The sequence below is a fragment of the Eumetopias jubatus genome, unplaced genomic scaffold (genome assembly GCF_037043125.1).
Source record: "Eumetopias jubatus isolate StellerSeaLion01/CBP00866 unplaced genomic scaffold, mEumJub1_p1.0 scaffold_7, whole genome shotgun sequence".
NCBI classification, from domain to species: Eukaryota; Metazoa; Chordata; class Mammalia; order Carnivora; family Otariidae; genus Eumetopias; species Eumetopias jubatus.
Genome location: NW_028274813.1, coordinates 28,411,792 through 28,434,058, shown reverse-complemented (window position 1 = coordinate 28,434,058; position 22,267 = coordinate 28,411,792). Strand labels below are relative to the sequence as shown.

General features: G+C 56.4%; 1 protein-coding gene across 2 annotated transcripts in view; it reads left to right on the top strand.

Moving 5' to 3' along the window:
- Nucleotides 1-1,196: 1,196 nt before the first annotated feature.
- PAPLN (papilin, proteoglycan like sulfated glycoprotein) overlaps nt 1,197-22,267 on the top strand; it is a 34,790-nt gene continuing 13,719 nt past the window's right edge. The window contains exons 1-19 of one of the 2 annotated variants that reach the window (XM_028090117.2): nt 1,197-1,336; nt 3,998-4,057; nt 6,230-6,345; nt 7,181-7,241; nt 7,540-7,642; nt 9,301-9,431; nt 10,209-10,332; nt 10,761-10,841; nt 10,928-11,100; nt 11,225-11,348; nt 11,744-11,870; nt 12,841-13,048; nt 13,622-13,804; nt 14,017-14,158; nt 16,892-17,014; nt 20,027-20,107; nt 20,265-20,514; nt 21,471-21,591; nt 21,871-22,009. In XM_028090117.2, the coding sequence (XP_027945918.2) occupies nt 4,004-4,057; nt 6,230-6,345; nt 7,181-7,241; nt 7,540-7,642; nt 9,301-9,431; nt 10,209-10,332; nt 10,761-10,841; nt 10,928-11,100; nt 11,225-11,348; nt 11,744-11,870; nt 12,841-13,048; nt 13,622-13,804; nt 14,017-14,158; nt 16,892-17,014; nt 20,027-20,107; nt 20,265-20,514; nt 21,471-21,591; nt 21,871-22,009 (2,341 nt within the window). In that variant the 5' untranslated portion in view covers nt 1,197-1,336; nt 3,998-4,003. The remainder of the gene's footprint in view (nt 1,337-3,997; nt 4,058-6,229; nt 6,346-7,180; nt 7,242-7,539; nt 7,643-9,300; nt 9,432-10,208; nt 10,333-10,760; nt 10,842-10,927; nt 11,101-11,224; nt 11,349-11,743; nt 11,871-12,840; nt 13,049-13,621; nt 13,805-14,016; nt 14,159-16,891; nt 17,015-20,026; nt 20,108-20,264; nt 20,515-21,470; nt 21,592-21,870; nt 22,010-22,267) is intronic. The other variant, XM_088024522.1, reaches the window with a different exon arrangement.

The following is a 22,267-nucleotide window of genomic DNA, read 5'->3' as shown; positions in this document are numbered from 1 at the left end:
TCTTGAGGGATGAGTAGGGGTTTCCAAGGTAGAGTGGGCTTCCAGAGTACATTCTCAGCAGTGGCAAAAGCTGGCTAGGAGGGTAGGAAGCAGCAGCGTTATGTGTGGAGAAACTCAGCTGTGGCTGAAGTTTGGGCATACCTTGGAAATAGTGCAGGTTTGGTTCCAAACCACTGCAATAAAGTGAATATTGCAAGAAAGTAAGTCAAATAAATTTTTTGGTTTCCCAGTGCCTATAAAACTTATGTTTACACTACACTGCAGTCTATTAAATGTGCGATAGCATGTCTAAAAAAACCAAAAAAATTTTTAAAGTAAACTGTATGCCCAACGTGGGGCTCAAACTCACAACCCCTGAGATCAAGAGTCCCACGCTCTACCCACTGACCCAGCCAAGCGCCCCTAAAAAGACAATTTTTCAAATTAAAAAATACTTCACTGCTGAAAAATGCTAACCATCATCTGAGCTTGCAGGGCATCATAACCACTGATCACCATGAAAAATTTTGAAATATTGCAAGAATTATCAATATATGAGAGACCCGAAGTGAACAAATGCTGTTGGAAAAATGGATGCCGACAAATTTGCTCCAGGCAGGGTTGCCACAAACCTTCAGTTTGTAAAAGATGCAATTTATCTGCAAAGCGGAATAAAGCCAATCGGAAAAAAGCCCGCAAAATCCCAAAACAACCAACCCCAGGAGGCCAAATAGAGTGAGGTCTCCCTGTATAGAGTTCCAGGGTGTTAGAGGAGCAGAGAGCCCGACACTGAGGTGTGTTGTGAGTTAAGAGGGGCATGGAGGGGGGATGATACAAAGGTGGGTGACTGTGCGCCTGGGTGGCTCAGTTGGTTAAGTGACTGCCTTCGGCTCAGGTCATGATCCTGGAGTCCCAGGATCGAGTCCTGCATCGGGCTCCCTGCTCAGCAGGGGGTCTGCTTCTCCCTCTGACCCTCTTACCTCTCGTGCTGTCTCTCATTCTCTCTCTCTCAAATAAATAAAATCTTAAAAAAAAAAGGTGGGTGACTTAGGCACAGAGGAAATGGGACGGGGTGGTGACTGGTGCCCGCCCAAGAGAGGAAACACAGAGTGGAGGGCAAGCCAGGCCCTGGCACAGACCCAAGGGGATGCAGCACCGGCCACTGTGGGGGCCGCTCCACTGGGATTGGGGATGGGTGTCTGCAGAGCCGGGTGGGGGGAGTTGGGGTGGGGAGGCAGCCAGCCAGCGGCAGGGAAAGTCCAACCTCCGCAGGCGTTCCGCGTCGCCAGGCCAGCCTCCCATTCCCAGGGCGGGCACCGACGGAGCGGCACTGCGGGTCCTGCGCGCCCGGAGACAGGTAGGAAAGCCGAGGGACCGGGACCCGGAGGCAGGGGCGGCTCGGCCCGGGGCTGCTACAGGAACGGCCCCGCCCGGCCCGCGGGCAGAGCCGCGCCGGAGGAAGTGGGGGATCCCCGGGGAGACCCCGCCTCCGGCTCTGTCAGCCAGGTCACCGCTCCGCACCGCGCGCCCTCGCGCGGGGCTGGGAGGTCACCGGCGGGCAGGAGAAGCGGGGAGGTACGGGGTCTCGTGCTGGGCAGCCAGAAGCGACCCCGGGCCCCGAGCCCACGCCGCCCGCCCCCTCGGACCTAGTCTCGGTGGGACGCGGTTCCCGAGCCGCCCGGGCACCGGGCTCCGCAGACCGAGCGCGCCCCCCTCCGAGGTGCCGCCAGGGAAAGCACGTGCCGGGTCGCCCCGGCGCCTCGCGTGGGAAGCGCACCTTTCCGCTTTCGGGGGCTGCACCGGGAGCGTTCCCGGGTGGTTGGAGGGGTGTGGGGCCCGTCCCCGAGCTGGGCGTGCGGGCCGCGGGCGCCTCCTCGTGACCGAAGCCGGGAAGATTCCTGAGTAGGGGGCGGACGGGGAAGGGCTTCGCGCCGGCCTCGGGCGTCCGGGTGTCCGCCGGGGGCGGTGCGGGGATGCGGCGCCGGGCGCTCGGGGACTCCGGGCGCGGGTCCGGGACCAGCACCCGCGAGGAGGCGCAGACCTGCTCGGCCGCGGAGCACCCCCCGGCCGCTGCTTCGGCCCTGGTCAGGCCCCGCCGCGTTCCTCGGGGACACGACGTGAAAGGAGCGCACACTGCCGGCCGGGGGCGCAGCGGGCCGGACCCTCGGGCAGCTGGGGGAACCCCGCAGGGTAGTCCGGGGGCCCAGGACCCAGGGCTGGCCCTGGAGTTGGACAGTGTCTTGTTTCTGTTTTTCTCCCAAGTGAATTGAAATAACCTTTCTGGCTTTCGGGACTTCGGGATTGCAGCTGGGGGTCTTGATCTAGTGCAATTGTAGCAGTGGTGGTAGAACCTAGTAGCAATTATAAGTACAGTCTTTTCTCCAGTCTTTCCCTTGGCTCTGCTCGCCTCCGTTCCTAAAGGCGGTCTCCTTTAGAGAAGCATCCCTTGTCGCTCATCTTGTCATTGGTCCTAAAACCCGGGCCTCCCCTCTCCCACGCTGCCCTTACAGGAGCTGCGGGCGCAGAGCAGAGGTTGGTGGGGGTGGCGGCGTGTGGGTGAGGAGGCAGCACCCCCCTCAACTCCCCCCCCACCTGCTAGCCCCAGGAACCTCTGATTTGACTGTGAAAATGACTAAATGAATCACCGTTTGTGCTAAATTAACGAAGCATGTACGTCGCTAAATGTGCCAGGTTAAAATTTGCTGAACTTGGCTTAGTATGCTGTTTTGTCCTTGCAAAATGAAGTCATTTGATACTTAAAAAATTTATAACATTGGTAGATTACAGATTTTTAAATTTAAACGTACAAGTCAGTACTTGTTTAATGTTTCATACTGAAGGAGCATATTGCTTATGTCATTCTCCAATACGGTGACATGTACACACATGCACATATGCACGTGCTGTGCACGGACAGAACAGCACAGTGCACACACACCCTCCTTGCACACTCACGCCGCACTGCACACATACACTGTGTACACGCACATGCTACATACACCTCCTTGGACCTGTGCACACACTACATTCCTCCTGCAGAGTCATCCAAAGCCTGCACACTCAGACACCACACTGCATGTACACACACACACACACACACACACACACACACACACACACTGGTTACGGAATCGACTTGTGGAGTTTTCTTGTGCAGAGAAATGCTGGCTTGTGTTTAAAGTAGGATACAATTGACGTTTTTAAAGCATTTGAGTTTTAAAAGCATCTTCCGAGAGTTTCTTTAAAATATATATATATTAACGGGCGCCTGGGTGGCTCAGTCAGTTGAGTGTCTGCCTTCGGCTCAGGTCATGATCTCGGGGTCCTGGGATCGAGCCCGGCATCGGCCACCCTGCTCAGCAGGGAGTCTGCTTCTCCCTCTCCCTCTGCCTGCCTCTCCCTGCTTGTGCGCGCTCGCTCTCCATCAAATAAATAAAATCTTTTAAAAATGTTATTTTTTAAAGATTTTATTTATTTTTTTGAGAGAGGGAATGAGATAGAGATAGCATGAGAGGGGGGAGGGTCAGAGGGAGAAACAAACTCCCTGCTGAGCAGGGAGCCCGATGCGGGACTCGATCCCGGGACTCCAGGATCATGACCTGAGCTGATGGCAGTCGCTTAGTCAACTGAGCCACCCAGGCACCCTAAAAAAATTAAGTTTTAAAAAAACTGGTATAATGGCTTTAAAAAACGAATCTTTTGCTAAATTAAAACTCGTGAGACTGATTGCTTTGATTCTGAACCTGTCCTTCAACAACAAGTATTTTTAATTGCCCTCTTTTTTCCCCTTTGAAATCCTGAAAGAAGGTACTCTTGAACTTTTAGGAGCCAATAGTAGGCGGGCCTTTTCTCCCCAACGTGAGTGCCACGGCCCACTGAGCCCCGCGGCGTTCCCGCTCGCCCTCCTGCGGCTCTGCGGTCACGGGTGGGCAACGCGGACGGAGGGACGCGCCCCTGCCCGCAGGACCGCGGACCGAGCCCGGGTCCCTGCCCGCTCCAACTCTGGCCTCTCCCGCAGGCCGAGATGCGGCTGCTCCTGTTCGTGCCCCTGCTGCTGGCCCCGGCGCCCGGGTCCTTGGTGAGTGCCGCCCTGCTCTCTGCTCGCCTCCCCCACCCCCGCTCCCCGCGGCGAGGGGAAGTTGGTGGGAGAAGGCGAGCCCTGGGACCCCCCCAGCTCTTTCAGAAAAAGGGGTGCAGCCTTGAAGCGGTCTGACCAAGGGGCCCAGAGCTGCCCTCCCCGCTGCAGGACGCAGTGCGCAGGACTGGCAACTTCCCACCGCCGTCCTCCTTCCGAAGGTGCTAGGTGCACCCTAATGCTGGGAACCCCCCCTCCCCGGGGTGGCCTTCCAAGGTGGAAGGAAAGGGAGGGGGCGGTGCTGGCACCAGCCAAAGTGCAGGGCTAGATGGCCCATCCCATCATCTGCTGGGACCCAGTTGAGCTGCCCCTCACCTTGACTGTGCTTAGAGGTGCCCCCCCCCCCCCCCCCCGCCATGGGGCTTTAGCTCTAGATGGAGCAGGGATGGCCAATAGAACTTTCTGAGATGATAAAAAATGTTCTAAACTGTGCTGTCCAGTAAGATAGACACTTGGTTCTGTGGCCACTGAGTCCATGAAACGGGTTATTGCCACTGAAGAATTACGTGTTTGATTTGATTTTAATTAACCTAAATAGCCACATGTAGCTAACTGTTACCACATTATAGTGCAAATTTGGAGAGTGGACACAGGAGCCAACTGGTGATCAGAGTAGCTGTTTTGTTAACGGGGCACAAAAGACGGGGCTCCTTGGAGAACAAACCTGGATCCTGAGGTTATACAAGAAGTCTTCTAGAAGGCAGGACCCACCTCTGCGGAGGGGAGGGTCCATAGAGGTGGGCTTTGTCCTGGATGCTGCTCCTGGCATTGACAGAATGGAGGGCACAGAAGCAGCCGGGTCCCACCCTGCCCCTGGAGAGCTCTTCACAGGGGCAGTCCCACAGCCCTGCCCATCCCTCTGTGAGGCAGGCGGTCCTTGGGGAAGGCAAGGGAGATGCCACACTGTGGAGTGTGAGTCAAGGATGAGAAGGGCTGCAGGGGCAGGCCGAGATGGACATCAGTGGTGCTCGGTGGGCAGGCCTTCAAAGCTCTGCTGACCCAGCACCAGCCACAGTCAGAGCGGCAGGTGGGCTAGAGCCCCCCTTTCTCATGTCCTCTCCATCACCTGCCAGCTTCCCAGTCACCCCTGCCACCCCGTGGTCCTTGAGGTCCCTGGCACAGGCTTTCCCTGGTGCCCAGGTGGAGGGGCCGTGGTGCCAGTGTCAGGACCCCAGCAGGAAACCCAGGGCCACCCCCTAACTGCTGCTTGACCATAGCTTGACAAGCCTGAGATTCCCTTTCACTGGGGGATTATAATCCCCATCCCCAGGTTACTGTGCAGGTGGAATGAGTCAAGGAGTACAAATTGCCCTGGGTCCTCTTAGGTGCTTTCTGCCGTAGAAACAGCTGAGTAACCTTTCCCGGCGCCTTCCTCCCCACAGCACGTGAGCTCAGGTGGGGCTGTGAGCTCTCCTGCGCCCACGCCACAGGTCAGCTGCCCCCTCTTGCTGGCTCTGGCTGGGGGCCGAGCCCCCGCAGGGTCCCTCTGAGTGCCGACAGCGGGGAGGGAGGAATGAAGGGCAGATGCAGCCGCCCGCCGACCCCGGCCTCACCTCCCAGCACCCAGCCCCGCACAGGGCGGCCGGGGAACAGCACAGCAGGAAAGAGGGCCCCAGGTTGCCTTGCAGGGTGCGGGGAGTCGGAGGAGGAGGGGCTGGGTGCGGAGGGCGGCAGGAGCAGGTGCGAACAGGCCAGCGGGAGGGCGGGCTGACCGAGCTCATTCTGGCGCCACTCCACCAGCTCGCGGTTTGGGGAATCACAGAGGGACAAAACATGCCTGTGCTGCCTGTGGCTGAAGCCAAATGTGCGTTCTTTCCTGGGAGAGACGGTGTGGAGGGGATCCCGCTCGTACCCCCTGCCCCCCACAAGTGGATCTCTGCCTCGCGGGTGCTGGGTACAGGAGGCCAGGGCAGGCTTGTGAGGCTCTCAGCTCCTCATGCTGAAAGCTGGTTGAGTTTGTAAATCAGCGTTTGGGGCGCCTGGTGTTTGCTCTGGTAGAGAGAATCCCAGGCTCCCAAGGTGAGGGAGGGCAATGATTTTAGGCAGGGACCCTCTGGTGAGCCCAAGGGGGCTCTGAGTGCCGACTCACACTTCTGAGCGTGTCTTTTCCTCCAGGCTCCCAAGGTGAGGCGACAGAGTGACACCTGGGGCCCCTGGGGCACCTGGAGCCCCTGCAGCCGGACCTGCGGAGTGGGCATCAGCTTCCGGGAGCGCCCCTGCTTCTCCCAGAGGTAGGGGAGGCTGGGCGGGGCCAGCTTGTTAGAGGACAGGGGGCAGGCTGGTCAGGGGCAGTCGGTCCTGGGCCTGGCAGAACCCACCGAACCATGGGTTTGTTGTGAGAGCAGCATGGATGGAGTATCAAGTCATTTCCCACCAGTCTCTGATTCCAACAATCAGCCTTATTTCAGGAGAGCTAGAGCTGTGCTGCTTCCCCACCCGCGGGTCTCTAGTTCCCAGTGCTGTGGCTGGCATGTGGCAGGTGCAGTAAATTCTTGGTGAACGAATGAACAATCTTCAATGCCTACCCTGTGCAGTTTCTCTCCCTTTGGCCTTTTTGTTAAGTATAGACGTCTCCCGCTTTAAGTGAGGTATTAAGCACCTACTGTGTGCCCTGCACTCTGATAGGTGCTAGAGGAGGGTGGGGCACAAAACAAGGGGGGTGGTGACCCTTTGCCTGTCAATGGGTTGAACTCACTATTCCGGGGAACCTCGTGTGAGGACAAGAACCATGAGCTATTGCTCCAGCCACCGTATACTCCTTAAATGGCAGAATGACCTTACCAGGTGGGTATACATTACATCTTATTTTATCTCCAAAGGCAGAGTTTGGGTCTTCTCTGGAAATTTGCTTTAAGAGGCAAGGTAGCCCCGAGTTCAAGGAACTCCAGGATAGACTTCTGAGTCTGGCTTTTCCAAGTATAAACACGGGGCTCATTATCCCTACCTGAGCGGATCTGTGTGTGTGGCCACCCCTCCTCTGCCCAGCGTGGCCTGCAGGAGAGCCCTTGGAGGAGGGGGGGGTGTTGGTTCGCGGGGTTCGGGTCTTCCCAGTGCTCTCATCCTCAGGAGAGATGGAGGCTCCAGCTGCGTGGGCCCCGCCCGGAGCCACCGCTCTTGCCACACGGAGGTAAAGCCCGCAGGGTGGGGACGCCAGCTTCTGGGACCCCCTGCCTTCCTGACCTCCCGGTCCCCGGGGCATCCTCCCGCAGGTGCACCCCCCTGCCTTCCTCACTTCCCACCCAGAATGACAGCCTCCCCTCAAGCAGCCCAAAGCCCCTGCAGGGGAGAGCTCAGGAGCCCTGGGGGTCCACACCCCCGTCCTGAGCTGCTGGGGTGAGGGGGAAGCTGTTGGTGGGGATGGGACAGACCTCCTCAGGCGCAGTGGGGCAGGTGGAGGCCCCACCTTTCCCGCTGGCCCCCCACAGAGCTGCCCCGCGGGCACCAGGGACTTCCGGGCTGAGCAGTGTTCCCAGTTTGACGGCCAGGACTTCCAGGGAAGGCGGTACAAGTGGCTGCCCTACTATGGAGGTGAGTGGAGGTCCCAGCGCCCGCAGCCCTGCTGCTGCACCCTGCCTTGTCCTGTGTTGAGCCACACCCATTCGGATCTCTTCTGTATGTTGACTTTCCATTGCACAACGCTTATACCATATTATAGATGCTCTGTCAAATGTATTTTAAAAACTCACAGGACTCCCAGCAGGTGCTCATCGTAATATAATGGGGTGGGGGGGTGGTCATTTTGAGGTCTCTCCATCCTTCTTTCCCTCTATACATTCTCAAACAAAGCCACCAGGCCATGTCTGTGCCATTCTGAGCCCTGCTCTTTTGGCCTGCTCTGGAAGCATTCCTCATGGTGCACAGAGGTCCTCATGATGTGCAGGGGCCACGGGGAGGAGGGGCGCTGGTAGGGCCGGGCCAAGTTTGGGCCAACTGCAGGTCGGGGCTGCAAGGGGCTTGGTATGGCAAGGGTCCATTTACTCAGGATCTCTGGGGCCCAAGGGCTTGCTCTGAGTGGCTTTGAGGAGGGTGGTTAATTTTTAGAGAAATCTAGTTTAAGAAAAAAACACTTGTGTATAACTAAAGCATTTTAGATGAGTCAGAAGATTCCTTAGGCTACCCCTTCTGAGTATTAGTAGTCACTGCTCATTGCAAATGACTCCTGGATAGTATGGCGCTCTGGCTTCCAAATCAATGAACATTTATACCCTGTGTGTGCTATTGGATGGGGAACACGGTCTTGGCTAGAGGGGTGACCCCAGGGGAGTCTGTTGGCATTCATTGCTCCTCCTGGATAATTTAAATATATCCATATATTTTTTAAAAAAGATTTGAGAGAGCATGCATGCTTGTGTGCGGGCAGAGGGAGAGGGAGAGGGAGAATCCCGAGCAGACTCCACGCCCAGTGTGGAGCCCGATGTGAGGCTTGATCCCACAACCTGAGATCACGACCTGAGCTGAAATCAAGAGTCGGATGCTCAGCCAACTGCACCACCCAGGTGCCCTAAATATATCCATAGAGAAAAACCAGAACATAGAGGAAAGGGTCACAGAGTGATGCCTTCTCTGTGGTGGAGGTGACTGCACTCCTGTTAGCACTTTTGGCTGTTTAAACAATGTGTATATAATATTTGGATGGCTATAAAAATTTAAACCCCTAAATGACCTTGACCCCACACCTTTTCTTAGGATTTGGTCTAGTATTCCAGTCTAGCCCTTTTCACATTATTTTCTCTCTATCCACACTTACATATTTGTAATTATTCCATAGCCCCATTCTGCGCTGTGTGGGAGAAGCGTCTCCCCATGTTACTGTCTAGTCCCTGTACTTTACAGCATAGCCCACATGCATAGTGGTCTATTAATAACTGACTCAGAGGAGCTGATCGTTAACACACGGGCTTATTTATAAGGCTGAGATAGACCTTTCCAAGGGGCTAGCTTCTTCCCTGTCCTGGGATTTTTCATCCACTTGATCCCCAGAGAGGCCGCAGTTTTGTGAATGGTTGCTTCCCATGGGGGGTGGGGTGGGGTGGGATTCTGAGCCACCTGGGAGAGCCGATGCAAGGACTTTCTGTCCCCCCTCGCCCCCCACTTGTGTGCTTCTGGCCCCCGCGCATGTTTCATTGTGCCCAGGATACGACTTGCAGCTTGCTTGGGATCTCAGCTTTCCCCTTTGTCTGCCTCAGCCCCGAACAAGTGCGAACTGAACTGCATTCCCAAGGGGGAGAACTTCTACTTCAAGCACAGGGAGGCTGTCGTGGACGGGACGCCCTGTGAGCCTGGCACCCGGGATGTCTGTGTGGATGGCAGCTGCCGGGTGAGTGGGGATCCTGCCCACCCCGCCCACCTGGGGGCTGGCCTGGGGCTTACTGCCGGATGTTTCCCTGCCCTGCACCAGCACGGCCAGTGGCTCTCCTGAGCTTGATGTCTTCTCATGACCAGCTTTTAGGTGTCTCTGCATCACAGATGCCCTGCGTCCTTCTTCCCTTTGCCCTTTGGAAACTGGCGCCACTATAGGAGCAACCCTCTGGGTGGCAAGTTACAGAAACCCCACTAAAACTGACAAAGGGGAAGAAAGCCATCGAGGGGTGGGCTGGCTGGCTGCAGGGGGCTGGAAATGTCTCCTCCCCTCTGGGCTTTACTCTCCTCTGGGTGGGCACTGGGATCCTGTGAGGTGTGCAGATGGCCACCAGCAGTTCCCAGCTCTGGCTGGAAAGGATGCCCACTTCCCAGGAGTCCCAGCGACCTGGGGTTGCCTCGGCTTTGTCTTGGCTGGGGGCTTCCCGTGAACCACTCTCTTGGAGCAGAGCGTGGAACCCACTGACTTGCCCACACTCACTGTTGGGGAGCTCTGTCCAAACTGGGAGAGAGGAGGTCCCCAAAGGAAGATGAGGCATTGTTGGCAGAGAAGGGGAGACGCGCTGAGCCGGCGGAAGGCGTAGGCTGTCCGTGGCGGGCCAGATGCAGTGTTGACCGGCCTCAGTGGCTGATGAATAGCTACTGCCCCTCCCTGATTGGAGCAGCGACCTGGGTTTGAATCCTGACGCGTCTGTGACGCCCTCTGCTGTCCCTTCTCCTCATCTCTGCCTGGTAGGTCGTCGGCTGTGACCACAACCTCGACTCCTCAAAGGAGGAGGACAAGTGTCTGCAGTGTGGGGGTGACGGCACGACCTGCTACCCCGTCACGGGCACCTTTGATGCCAATGACCTCAGCAGAGGTGGGAGTCCTGGGGGGAGGCACAGGCAGTTGAGGGGAGGGTCTGTCACCTGTCCCTTCCTTGCCTGACTTCTGTTACAGCTGAGTCACCCTGGTGGCCCTGAGGGGGTCTGATCTGGCACTCAGGTCACAGAGCCTGTGGGCTTAGGCTCGTAAGGACCTCTGCCCATTTACCTGGTGTAAGCGCACCCTGCTGTCGGCTGGATGCCCCTCCTCGCCCCTTCCCGTGCGTCCCCAGCTGTCCCCCCACTTCCCAGTCATTTCGGGTGCCCCAGCCTGCCCACCCTTCCTAAAGCTGCTTCCCCCTTCTGGAGGACTCTGCCCTGAGCCCCCGAGCGGCACAGCCCTGCTGGGTTCCGCTTGCCAGTCCCTGATCCTGGCTGTGCTGCGAGGGGCGTGGGTGGTCCCAGAGCGTCTCTGCCCCCGCAGGCTACAACCAGATCCTCATAATTCCCACGGGGGCCACCAGCATCCGCGTGGAGGAGGTGGCGGCCAGCAGGAATTTCTTGGGTGAGTGCGGTCTGGGGTGAGTCTGGGCCATGGCGGGGCGGAGGGTCCCTCTGCGGCAGCTCACCTGGTGCCTCACCCCTGTGCAGCGGTGAAGAGCGTGCGCGGCGAATACTACCTCAACGGTCACTGGACCATTGGAGGCGCCTGGGCCCTGCCCGCGGCCAGCACCGTCCTGCACTACGAGCGCGGGGCTGAGGGGGACCTGGCGCCTGAGCGGCTCCTCGCTCGTGGTCCCACCTCTGAGCCCCTGGTCATCGAGGTGAGGGGCTGGTGGGTGGTGGCGGGGGGTGGGGGGAGACGCCCGGTCCTCTGGTGCCCCGGAGGTGAAGGGGGGAGGGTCCCCCTGGGGGCGGGGAGGTCTCAACGAGGACCCTCCCGCACAGCTCCTCAGCCAGGAGCCCAACCCCGGCGTGCACTACGAGTACCACCTGGCCCTGGGCAGCCCCCGGCCCGGCTTCCGCTGGAGCCACGGCTCGTGGAGTGACTGCAGCGCCGAATGCGGTGGAGGTGAGCCATTTGCATGTCGTGGGGATCACGCGGGGAAACCGCAGGGCTCGGGGACTCCATGAAGGGTCCCCCTTACCCAACCCTGAAGCTAAGAGAACCAGAGGCTTCCCCGAGGTGGCGGAATCCCGGAGGAGACGGCACTTCATGGGCAGCAGAGGCCCAGCCCAGCGGGTTGACCAGGTGTCAGAGCAGGGCTCTAGCACCCTCAGATAACACCCCTCAAGCCTCAGTTTCCTCCTCTGTGAATTGGGGGTGATGATGGCACTCATCCCAGGGGGTCATCTGAGGCTTAATCAAGACGACACTTGAGATGTGTGCGGAATGGGGCCCAGCCCAGAGAATGCATTTGGTGACTGCTGACTGACCACCTGCCCGCGATGGCCGGGCCTCTGCAGGTCACCAGTCCCGCCCAGTATTCTGCACCACTGACGACGAGGTATACCCTGACCACATGTGCCAGCATCAGTTGCGGCCGGCTGACCGCCGCCCCTGCAGCACTCACCCCTGCCCGCAGACCAAGCGGTAAGGCCCTTGCCAGCCCCTCCCCCCATAGTGGGGCCCAAGCCCTTGGGTGGGAAGGCAGTGGGGTCTCTGGGCTACTCTAGGTGTTGAGCAAACAGCTCCCTACAGCTGTGGTGGAGTGGGGAGGAGGCAGCTGTAACGGGGGGAAGCAGCGGGATGGGGGGCATGAGCGGGAGATCCAGGGCTATTCTGTCCACCTGTGTGTGCCCACTCAGTGTCCAGAGCGTCCAGGCTGATAGTGGGGGCGAGGGGGAAGGTACTAGAGGCCCTGTCCAAGCCGGCAGGGGACTTGGCTCGACAGATGCCAGGAAGTGGGCCAGGGACTGGGCCAGGGGGCCTGTGGGCATCCGCAATGCCTTTGTTCCCGCACGAAGGACCTCTTACCTGCACCGGCCCAGAGCATGGCACCTTGCTGGGGCCCAGCGTGTGTGCAGGAACAGGTAATCTGCAGGCCGCAGGCTCCCTGCCCGGCTGGTGCCGTCCTTCCGCCCTCATGGCCTTGGTGGCATCTGGCCTTGCAGGATGGTGGTGGGCTTGGCTTTGCATGGTGCAGCTGGGGCTGCCCTTTCCTCCGGTGCCTCAGGGCCACTCCACACGTGGGTGAGCATGGCCCCTCTGGGAGATGCCCCCAACTCACGTCAGACACAGAGGCAATGGAGTCTGGCTGGGGCTGACGGGACCTGGTGAGAACAGGAGGTGAGGACAGGAAAGCTAAGGGGGCGGGCAGCCAGGCTCTGTGTTGTAGGGACCGGTGCTCGGTGGTGGGAGATGGCAAGCAGAGCGGGGCGGGGGGTGGGCTTGGCCTTTTATGCAAAGCTTTCTGCCCCCCCCCCCCCCCCCGTACAGGCCCAGATGTTAGGATGGGCCAGGTTGGGGGGTCCCTAGTCCGCTCCTGTGTGTGACAGTTGGTGCTCCCTGGACTCCAGCCCTGCTGCTGGGCTGGCCTCACCGGATCCCTGCTCCCTGCCAGCTGGAAGACGGGGCCCTGGTCGCCCTGCTCGGCCTCCTGTGGTGGTGGCTCCCAGTCCCGCTCTGTCTACTGCGTCTCGTCTGATGGGGCTGGCGTCCAGGAGGCCGCCGAGGAGGCAGAGTGTGCAGGCCTGCCTGGGAAGCCCCCTACCACGCGGGCTTGCCACCTGCAGCGCTGTGCAGCCTGGAGGGCAGAGCCCTGGGGAGAGGTGAGGCCTCTGCCCCATGGGGCTGGGGCAGGGTGGGGACAGAATCAGGCGCTGGGTGTAGGGGCTGGGGTCTCAGCAGAGCTGGGCTGGGAAGCTTGGCCTCCACCGGAGGAAACAGATTCTGGGAGGTAAAGTGACCTGCTAGGTCGTCTTGGAAGCCACTGTGGAGGCTGGGACTAGGAGCAGGTGTTTGGACTCCTCCTCCTCCTCCAGGATCCCAGGCGGGGCGGGAAAGGCTTTGTCTTGGCATGAAGGAGCAGCCGGGCGCCTTGCTTTGGGGGTGAGGGAGGAGCCAGCCCTGACTGGGGCTGCTGGTCACTGCATCCAGCACCTACATATGTTCAAGTCTCGAACAAGGGAATGTGTAAAATGTCCCTAAGCTTGGTGTCAGCAGGCGTGGTGTAGGCTACGTGACCTCAGAGGAGCGGCTCAGCCTCTCTGAGCCTGGGAGCTGGGCATGGGCCGTAAGGAGCCGTCCACCCTCCCTGCCAGGCGGGGCGGCCTCCAGCTGTCTGACCTGGCACGGCTCCTCCGGGCGAGGACAAGCTCCCGCCGACAGCCTCCTCCTTACAGTGCTCCGTCAGCTGCGGTGCTGGCGTCCGGAGGCGGAGCGTCACTTGCCGGAGTGATGAGGGGTCTCTGCTCCATGCTACAGCGTGCTCCTCGGAGGACCGCCCCCCCATCACTGAACCCTGTGTGCGTGAAGACTGTCCCCCCGTCCATGACCAGGCCTGGCATGTGGGCGCCTGGGGCCTAGTGAGTGCTTGCCCACTTCCCCCCTCATCCCTGCTGCCCAGTCCTGGTCCCTTGGGTCTCTGGCAGGTGGCTGGACATGTGCCCATCCCTGGGTCTGACCTGCCTCACCAGGCACCTTCCCCTCACCTTCCTTGTGGGGACCCCCAGCCTCGGGGTCTCTCTCCTTTTGGTGAGCCCGTTCTCTCTTCCCACACCCACCCTGTGGGCCCCAGTGTTCCAAGAGCTGCAGCGGGGGGACTCGGAGGCGCCAGGTCCTCTGTGCCCTCGGGCCGGCCAGCCACTGCGGGAGCCTGCAGCTGTCCAAGCCCGGGGAGGTGGAGCCCTGTAACTCACAGCCCTGCCATCTTCCTCCAGGTAAGGGCGGGGGTGTGGGTGCAAGGGGGAGAGGCCATGTGGGCCCCAGCTGTCTCCCCTGCGCCAGGGCCGCCCGCCCCCGGCAGTGCTCCCTCAGCAGAGTGCCCGTCTGTGCTGCCTCACGGGCCAGCCTGTTTGCCCAGCAGAGGCAGCGTCCTTCTCGCACCCCCGGAGCCCACATAGCAGCCGTCCATCTCAGGTTGGTTTCCTTGGGCCCCAGCGATCGTGTGCGGCTTGTCAGGCCTACTGGCTAGGAGCTCCTTGAGGGCCAGGTCCCTGATTTCCTCTCTGCTATTTATACCCGCGCCCCCCTCCCCCCCAGAACTTAGCACGAGCTGGGTATTCGGTAAGTGTTTATTGAGTGACTGAGTGAGTACACACTGTCCCTGCCCTTGTCTTTCCCTTCTCCTAACCCCCATCCCCACTGGCAAAGAAGATGTCCCAGGCCTGAGGAGCGGCAGGACGAAGGGCCCAGGGCCAGTACTTGCTTGGTGTGAGGATGTGATATTGAGGAAGAACGTGGGCTGGGGCTCAGCTGAGGGGGCTGGATGGTGGCCTTCTGCTACTGCAGGGAGGTGTGTCTGGCCCAGACGTGCTAGTGCTGGGGGCCCCATGAACCAGGATGGTAGAGTTCCAAAGGAGGCATGGGGCACGGTGGCTAAGAACCAGTGGCCTGAACTTGACAGCGAGCCTAAGTTGAAATCTCTACTCCATTGCTGACCAGCAGTGTGGCCCCGGGCAAGCGCCTCTCCTCCCTGATTCTCGATTTGCCCATCTGTACAATGGGGTTAATAAGAGTGCTTTTCTTACGGTGAGACTTGGCACTGTGTCTGAACACACAGAGCTTGGTAAGCAAAGGGTCGGGAGTGGTGGTGGTGAGGCCATGTGGGGGCCCCGGGGTCAGGCTCCTGGGGTGCCTCAGCCTGGCCTGGCCCTTGTGGGGCACGAGCAGGAGGTTCCTCCTGGAGCCATGGACGCCTTCCTGGAAGAGGTGGCCCTGAACCTGCCCCAGAGAGGCATTCACATAGGTAGCAAGGGAAGAAACAAAGCATTTCAGGCCAGGCTGAATTGTAAAAGAAAAAACCTTAATGGCTACTTTTATAAAATAATCTATGTTCATTGTGGAAAATTTGGAGAAATTAGGAAAGCAGCATAGAAATGGAAATTGCCCTGATCCCATGCTTTAGTGGGATCAAGTCCTTAGTGTGCTTTGTCACATGTGCCGGATTCTCTGTGCGCTTTTCCCTGTTAGAGCCACTTAGTGTGTGAACATTTTTTTTTAAATATTTATTTATTTGACAGAGAGAGACATCGAGAGAGGGAACACAAGCAGGGGCAGAGAGAGAGGGAGAAGCAGGCTTCCTGCTGAGCAGGGAGCCCGATGCGGGGCTCGATGCGGGGCTCGATCCCAGGACCCTGGGATCATGACCTGAGCCGAAGGCAGATGCTTAACAACTGAGCCACCCAGGCGCCCCTAGTGTGTGAACATTTTTCAGCCTGATTTCTCTACAGAAGTCCATGATGGGTGGGAAGTTAGAATTTAGGTGGTTTTAGGGCGCTTGGGTGGCTCAGTTGGTTAAGCATCTGACTCTTGATCTCAGCTTCAGGGTCCTGAGTTCTGGCCCGGCATTGGGCTCCACACTGGGTGTGGAGCCTACATAAAAAGAAAAAAGAAACAATTACATTTAAGGAACGCCTGGCTGCTTCAGTCAGAAGAGCGTGCGACTCTTGATCTTGGGGTTGTGAATTTGAGCCCCATGTTGGGTGTAGAGATTGCTTAAGAAAATTTGTTTTAGGAAGATTGATTTATTTATTTGAGAGAGAGCGAGAAAAAGGCCAGTGGGGGAGGGGCGGAGGGAGAGGGCGACAAGCAGACTCCCTGCTGAGCAGAGAGCTCTATGCAGGGCTTGATCCCAGGACCCCTGGGATCATGACCTAAGCCAAAATCAAGTTTGTCGCTTAACTGACTGAGCCACCCAGGTACCCCTAAAATTTTTTTTATTTAAATGTTTTATATAACCCAATTAAATATTTTTAATATGTAATCAGTATAAGAATTATGAATAGGATATTTTACATTCTTTTTTCACAAGATTAAAAAAATAAATCTTCCAAAACCAATGTATTTATTGTTCACATGGCATTTCTTTTTTTTTAAAAAGGTTTTCTTTTTTTTTTTAAGGTTTTATTTATTTGAGAGAGAGAATGAGAGATACAGAGCATGAGAGGGAAGAGGGTCAGAGGGAGAAGCAGACTCCCTGCCGAGCAGGGAGCCCGATGTGGGACTCGATCCCGAGACTCCAGGATCATGACCTGAGCCGAAGGCAGCTGCTTAACCAACTGAGCCACCCAGGCGCCCTCACATGGCATTTCTTAATTCAGATGCAAAATTTCACTGGCATACTTGATCTATATTTAGATTTTATAGAATGTGCAGTTGGAAAAGTAGATTCACACACCAAGTTGTTCCAAACATACTGAAGCATTTTCTAATAAATGAATCAAGCGTCACTTTAAAATTAAATTAATTCTGATTAGAATAAATGTAAAATGTAGTTTCTCAGTCACTCTGGTCACATCTCAAGTACTCAGTAGCTCTGAGTGAGGCCAGCAGGGGCCCCAGAACCTGCCCTCGGCCAAGGACATGGGGGTGGTGGCAGGAGGTCTGCCAGGGGTTGGTGCTCTTAGGGCTGGGGACCTCAGGCTGGGCTGCAGATTAAATTTGTCTAATAGGCCCAGGGGAGCCACTGAAAGCTTTGGAGCTCAACGGTGATACCATGAAAGGTCTTGAGGAGGACAGGCATGGCGCCTGCCTGAGGGCCAGACTGAAGTGGAGCCGGTTGGAGCGGGAGCCTGGTGAGGAGCAGGTTGTGGAAATCCAAGGGCCAGCAGGAGTTGTGAAAACAAAGGGCCAGGCACTTGCCCAGCAGAGCCTGGTGCCCAGAGGGTGCGCAGGAAGCAGTGCTGCACTTGAAGCCTGGGAAGGTGGAAGAGAAGAAGCTAGGGGCCTATTCCCAGGCTGGCTGGGGCCTGGGACTGCAGCACTGGAGATGGGAGGTGTGGGCAGGAGATGGTGGAACTGGGGAGAGAATGTGCATCTGCCTCGTCCCAGGGCTTGGCCTGGGTGGGGTAGGCAGTGAAATGAAAGCAAAGATTTTACTGCATATCTACTAGACTTTTCCAATCCTAAATTATTTTTAAAATATTTTCTGGGGATTGGCAAGATGTAGTCCAGAGGGGGATGGAATTTTCACTTCTTTTTTTTTTTCTTTAAGATTTTATTTATTTGAGAGAGCACGTGAGAGCAGGGTGGAGGGGAGCAGAGGGAGGGGGAGAAGCAGGGAGCCCAATCCCAGATCCCAGGACCCTGGGATCATGACCTGAGCTGATGGCAGATGCTTAACCAACTGAGCCACCCAGGTGCCCCTTCATGTCTTTTATATAACTTCACTCCATTATGTAGTAGTATGCTTACTGTGGAAAATTTGAAATGCACCAACAAATAGAAGGAGGGGACCCCCCCACCTGCTGCCCTGCCCTCCCCCCCAATCTGGGTGCTTGGAACCATGAGCATTTTGGGGCATGTCCTATTATGCATCATTACGAAAATTATATGTCATCCATATTTACTCTTTTTAGTAAATTTAAATTTAGTCTTTTGCATTTTTTCTCCATTTTATGATAAAAAATCTTTTTAGTAACTTTGAAGTGGTTCAATATCATATACCATAAAATTCACTCAAACGGTAATTCATGATTTTTAGTAAGTTTACCAAGTTGGACAATGAAATGGTGAAAATTTTTTTTTCTGTTTCTGAGCAGCCCCTCATCAGATCCCCATGCTGGGAAGACAGGCCTGCTTATTTATTTATTTGTTTAATTCCAGTACAGTTACTATACAGCGTTATACTAGTTTTAGGTACACAACGTAGTGATTCAGCAATTCTGTCCTCCGTTCTCATCATGATAAGTGCCCTCTTAATCCCGTTTACCCATGCCCCCCCCCCCCAACCTCCCCTCCAGTAACCATCCGTGTGTTCTCTGTGGCTAAGAGCCTGGTTTTTTGTCTTTCTTTTCTCTGTTGGTTTTGTTTCTTAAATTCCACCTGCGAATGAAATCATTCAGTGTTTGTCTTTCTCTGACTTATTTTGCTTAGCGTGATACCCTCTAGGTCCATCCGTGTTGTTGCAAGTGATGAGATTTCATTCTTTTTGGCTGAGTAATATTCTCGTGTGTGTGTGTGTGTGTGTGACTTCGTCTTTATCCATTCATCTGGATAGACACTTAGGTTGCTTCTGTATTTTGACATTATAAATGCTGCTATAGACAGATACACATATATTTTTTTTGAATTAGTGTTTTCGTATTCTTTGGGTAAGTAGTAGTGGAATTACTGTGTTACATGGTAATTCTACTTTTAATTTTTTGAGGAAGAATGGTGAAAAACTTTAAACATACAGAGTTGTTTGAAGTAGTTGAAGAACTGCATAGTAAGCATCCATGTATCCACACCTAAATTCTATAATGACTGTTTAGTTATATGCGCTTTTTCATGATCTACCTCTTTTGTTCCTTCATCTATCATTCAAATTTGTGTGTGTGTGTGTGTGTGTTTAAAACGATCCAGTTGTTTTTAATATGGAATTTTTTTCTTGAGGTGCAGTTCACAAAACATACAGTTAACCATGGTAAAGCGAATGCTTTGGTGTTATTTTGTATACTCACGATGTTGTACAAACCATATTTCATCACCCATAAAAGCTCCCTGTACGCATTAACTGATCACTCCCCACTCTCCCTGACCTCCTTCCTTGGTAACCGGATCTGCCCTCTGTCTTGTCAGGTTGGCCTATCCTGGAAATACCGTGTAAAAGGGGTAGTATAGCTTTCGTGCTATACCTCTTTCACCCGGCAGAGTGCTGTTGAGGTTCATCTGGGCTGGAGCCTGGATACAACAGCACTTCATCCTTTTTATGGCTGTTAGCAATTCTATGGGTAAACCACAACCTGCTTATTCTTTCATCAGCTCATGTGTATTTGGATTGTTTCCAGCTTTTGGCTCTAATGAATACAACTGCTATAAACGCTCATGTACGAGTTTCTGTGTCGACCTGTGTTTTCATTTCTTTTGGGTACATACATAGGAGTGGAATTGCTGGGCTCTATGAGGACTCTGTTTAACTTTTGGAGGAGTTGCCAAACTGTTTCCACGGTGGCTGTACCAATTTACATTTCCATCTGCAACGCCTGAGGCTTCCAGTTTGTCCACATCCTCACCAGCACTTACTATTTCAGCCTTTTTGATTAGAGCCCTCCTAGTGGGTGTGAAGGAGTAGCTCCTTGTGGCTTTGATTTGCATTTCCCTAATGAGTGATGATGGTGAGCATCTTTTCATGTGCTTGTTGGCCCTTTGTATATTTTCTTTGGAGAACTGTCTGTTCAAGTTCTTTGCCCAGTTTTTTTTAATTTCTTTTTTAAGATTTTAAAATAATCTCTGCACCCAACTTGGGGCTCGAACTCATGACTCCAAGATCAAGAGTCATGTGCTCTACCAACTGAGCCAGCCAGGTGCCCCACTTCGCCCATTTTTTAATTGGATTGTTTGTCTTTTCGTCAATTCAGTCTAGTTGGGATCAAACATAGTTACTAATTTTATATCTGGCTTTTCTTTTTGCTGAACATGTAACATCAGCTTTTTCTAAGTGACTAAAGACTCTTGAAACATGGGAAGGGTGTTTTATGAAATCACAGGTCTGCTCATTTTCACTTTGGCTGTCCTGGGTGCCCAGGCCTTGCCTGAGCAGTGGGGTGGGAGCACATGGTGATTAGGGTGGCCACTGCTCAGGCCTGACTCTCTGCTCCCTGCAGAAGTCCCCAGCATGCAGGACGTGCACATCAGCTCCAGAGATCCCCGGATGTCTTTGGGCCCTCGGGTGGCCCCCACCTCAGGTGAGAAGCTCAGTGGAAGCCCCCAACCCGGAGCCCAGGAGATGGAGGTTGAAGGCGGGGCAGGTGGTTTAGGGGGGATGGAGAAGGTAGGTCTGGTGTGGACAGATGGAGATGAACAGCCAGGTGGAGACCGCTGGTATCTTTTCCTTCTTTCTAGATTCCAGAGACCAGTGGTGGCTCCCCCAGGAGCAACCCTCAGTCCAGGGTAATCCCAGAGGAGCCCAGGGCCTTCACCTGCCAGGCCTAGCCCCCTCTCTGTCGCGGTCCCCACACTGGCAGCCCCTGCGGTCTGGCTTGGCACCCCAGGACTGCAGACAGAGCCCCTATGGGTGCTGTCCTGACGGCCACACCATATCTCTTGGGCCGCAGTGGCAGGGCTGCCCTGGAACCTCATGTCAGCAGAGCAGGTAGGGGCCTCTTCTTTACCAGGTCAGAGAGGAAAAAGTGTGTGTGTTGGGGGGGGGTATCTGAGGGACAGGTCCGCGACTCTGCGCAGGGAGGGGGTGGAGGTGGGGTTTGCAGAGCTCAGGACTGGGACTCGAGCTGTCTTTGAGCTTCCCTGCTTGTGCCATCTTGGGGACTCTGCTTCCTGTCGCTGATCTTCCTAATGTGCAGGGTGGGGGTAAAAATCTCCACTCCTGCTATAGAAGTCGGCCTGTGGAGGTGTAGCCTGAGGCTCTGGGAAGGCACATGCGACATCATTCTAGCTTTCAGATCCAAACCAGTCTGCCAGTCTCTCTGGGGCTGGGATGCTCAGAGCCCAGACTTTGGGGCCAGCAGCCTGGGAGCTGGGCAGGATTCCCAGCTCAGTCACTTACCAGCCGCGTGCTGGGTGATGGGGGCAAGTTCCTTAACTCCTCTGATCTTGGCTTCCTCTGCTGAGATGTGGGAACTGTGACAGCCCCCGGCTGGGGTTGCTGTGAGGACGGAACAGTCCCATGGTGCCTGGGGCGTGGAAGGTGCTCTGATGCGTTCTTCCTTCACCTTCCTTCCCCACTCCTGGCCGATGGAGCTGTGATTTTGTAAAGCCTCCCTGGGGACCCGCAATGTGGGCAGGTTCAGTGAGTCTCCACCTTGGTTTTGGGGGTCGGGGGGAGTTGAGGATCCGTCAGGTATCAGGGCGGCGGCTCTGCCTGCTGGGTTTCTGCTGCCTCCGTGGCAGCCGCTGGGCGGTCGTGGGACGTGGCAGAGCCTCAGCACGCGGAACGGTCGGGCCTGGGTGTGGGGACATGCTGTCTCCCGTGTGGGTCCTCAGCTGCTCGGCCCCCAGCATTGGCAGCTTCAGAGCCTGGGTCCCGGGATGCTGGGGGGGTCAGGCATCAGGGCTGGGTGGTGAGCAGACAGCCGTGTGACGCCTGTCTAGGTACGGGTGCTGCCCCGACGGGGTGTCTGTGGCTGAGGGGCCCCAGCATGCCGGCTGCGCAGAGTCTTATAGCAGTGACAACGCCAGGCGAAGGCCGGGGTCAAGAGCAGTGGCTTCCTCGGTAAGTGCCGGTCAAACGGGGGGTGGGGGGTGGGAATCCAGCCCCCGAGCCTGCTCAGCGCCACTGTGACCCTGGCTCTTTGTAACTTGGGCTTGGGAGAAAGGAGGTCCCTGCCGGCTGCTGGCCTACAGGGCGTCTGAGACGGGCCTGGGCTGGAGACGGGGTGGCGTGTGCAGGGGGCTTCGTCTGACCTTCCCCAGGCCTCTGAGCTCCCCTGGGGCTGGGGTTCTGCATCATGGGCTCCTAACCCTGCCCCTCCCTCTTCCTGTCCTTCCCCAGGCTCCCACGGCCCGCCGGCCCCAGGCTCAGCAAAACGAGCCCCCTGAGTGCCGGCGCTCCCAGTTCGGCTGCTGCTATGACGGAGTGGCCTCTGCGGCTGGCCCTCTTGGGGAAGGCTGCGGGGGCCAGCCCGGCTACGGTGAGTGGGTATCCCGGCACGCTTCCTGGTGAGTGGGCTCCGGCCCCCCTTCCCCCTCCCCCACCTCCACCGAGCCCCCACCTGGAGCTTCCTACTAGCTCAGTGATTCATTCATTTCTTCAGATGTTTACTGTTCACTTACTAGGCGCCAGGTCCGAGGATGGGGGCCAGCAGTTTGCCCTTGAGACCACCTGCCTGCTTGTGGGAGGCAGGGAGAGCTGGGGCAGGGTCCCCACAGAGAAGGAGGGCTTGTCCTGC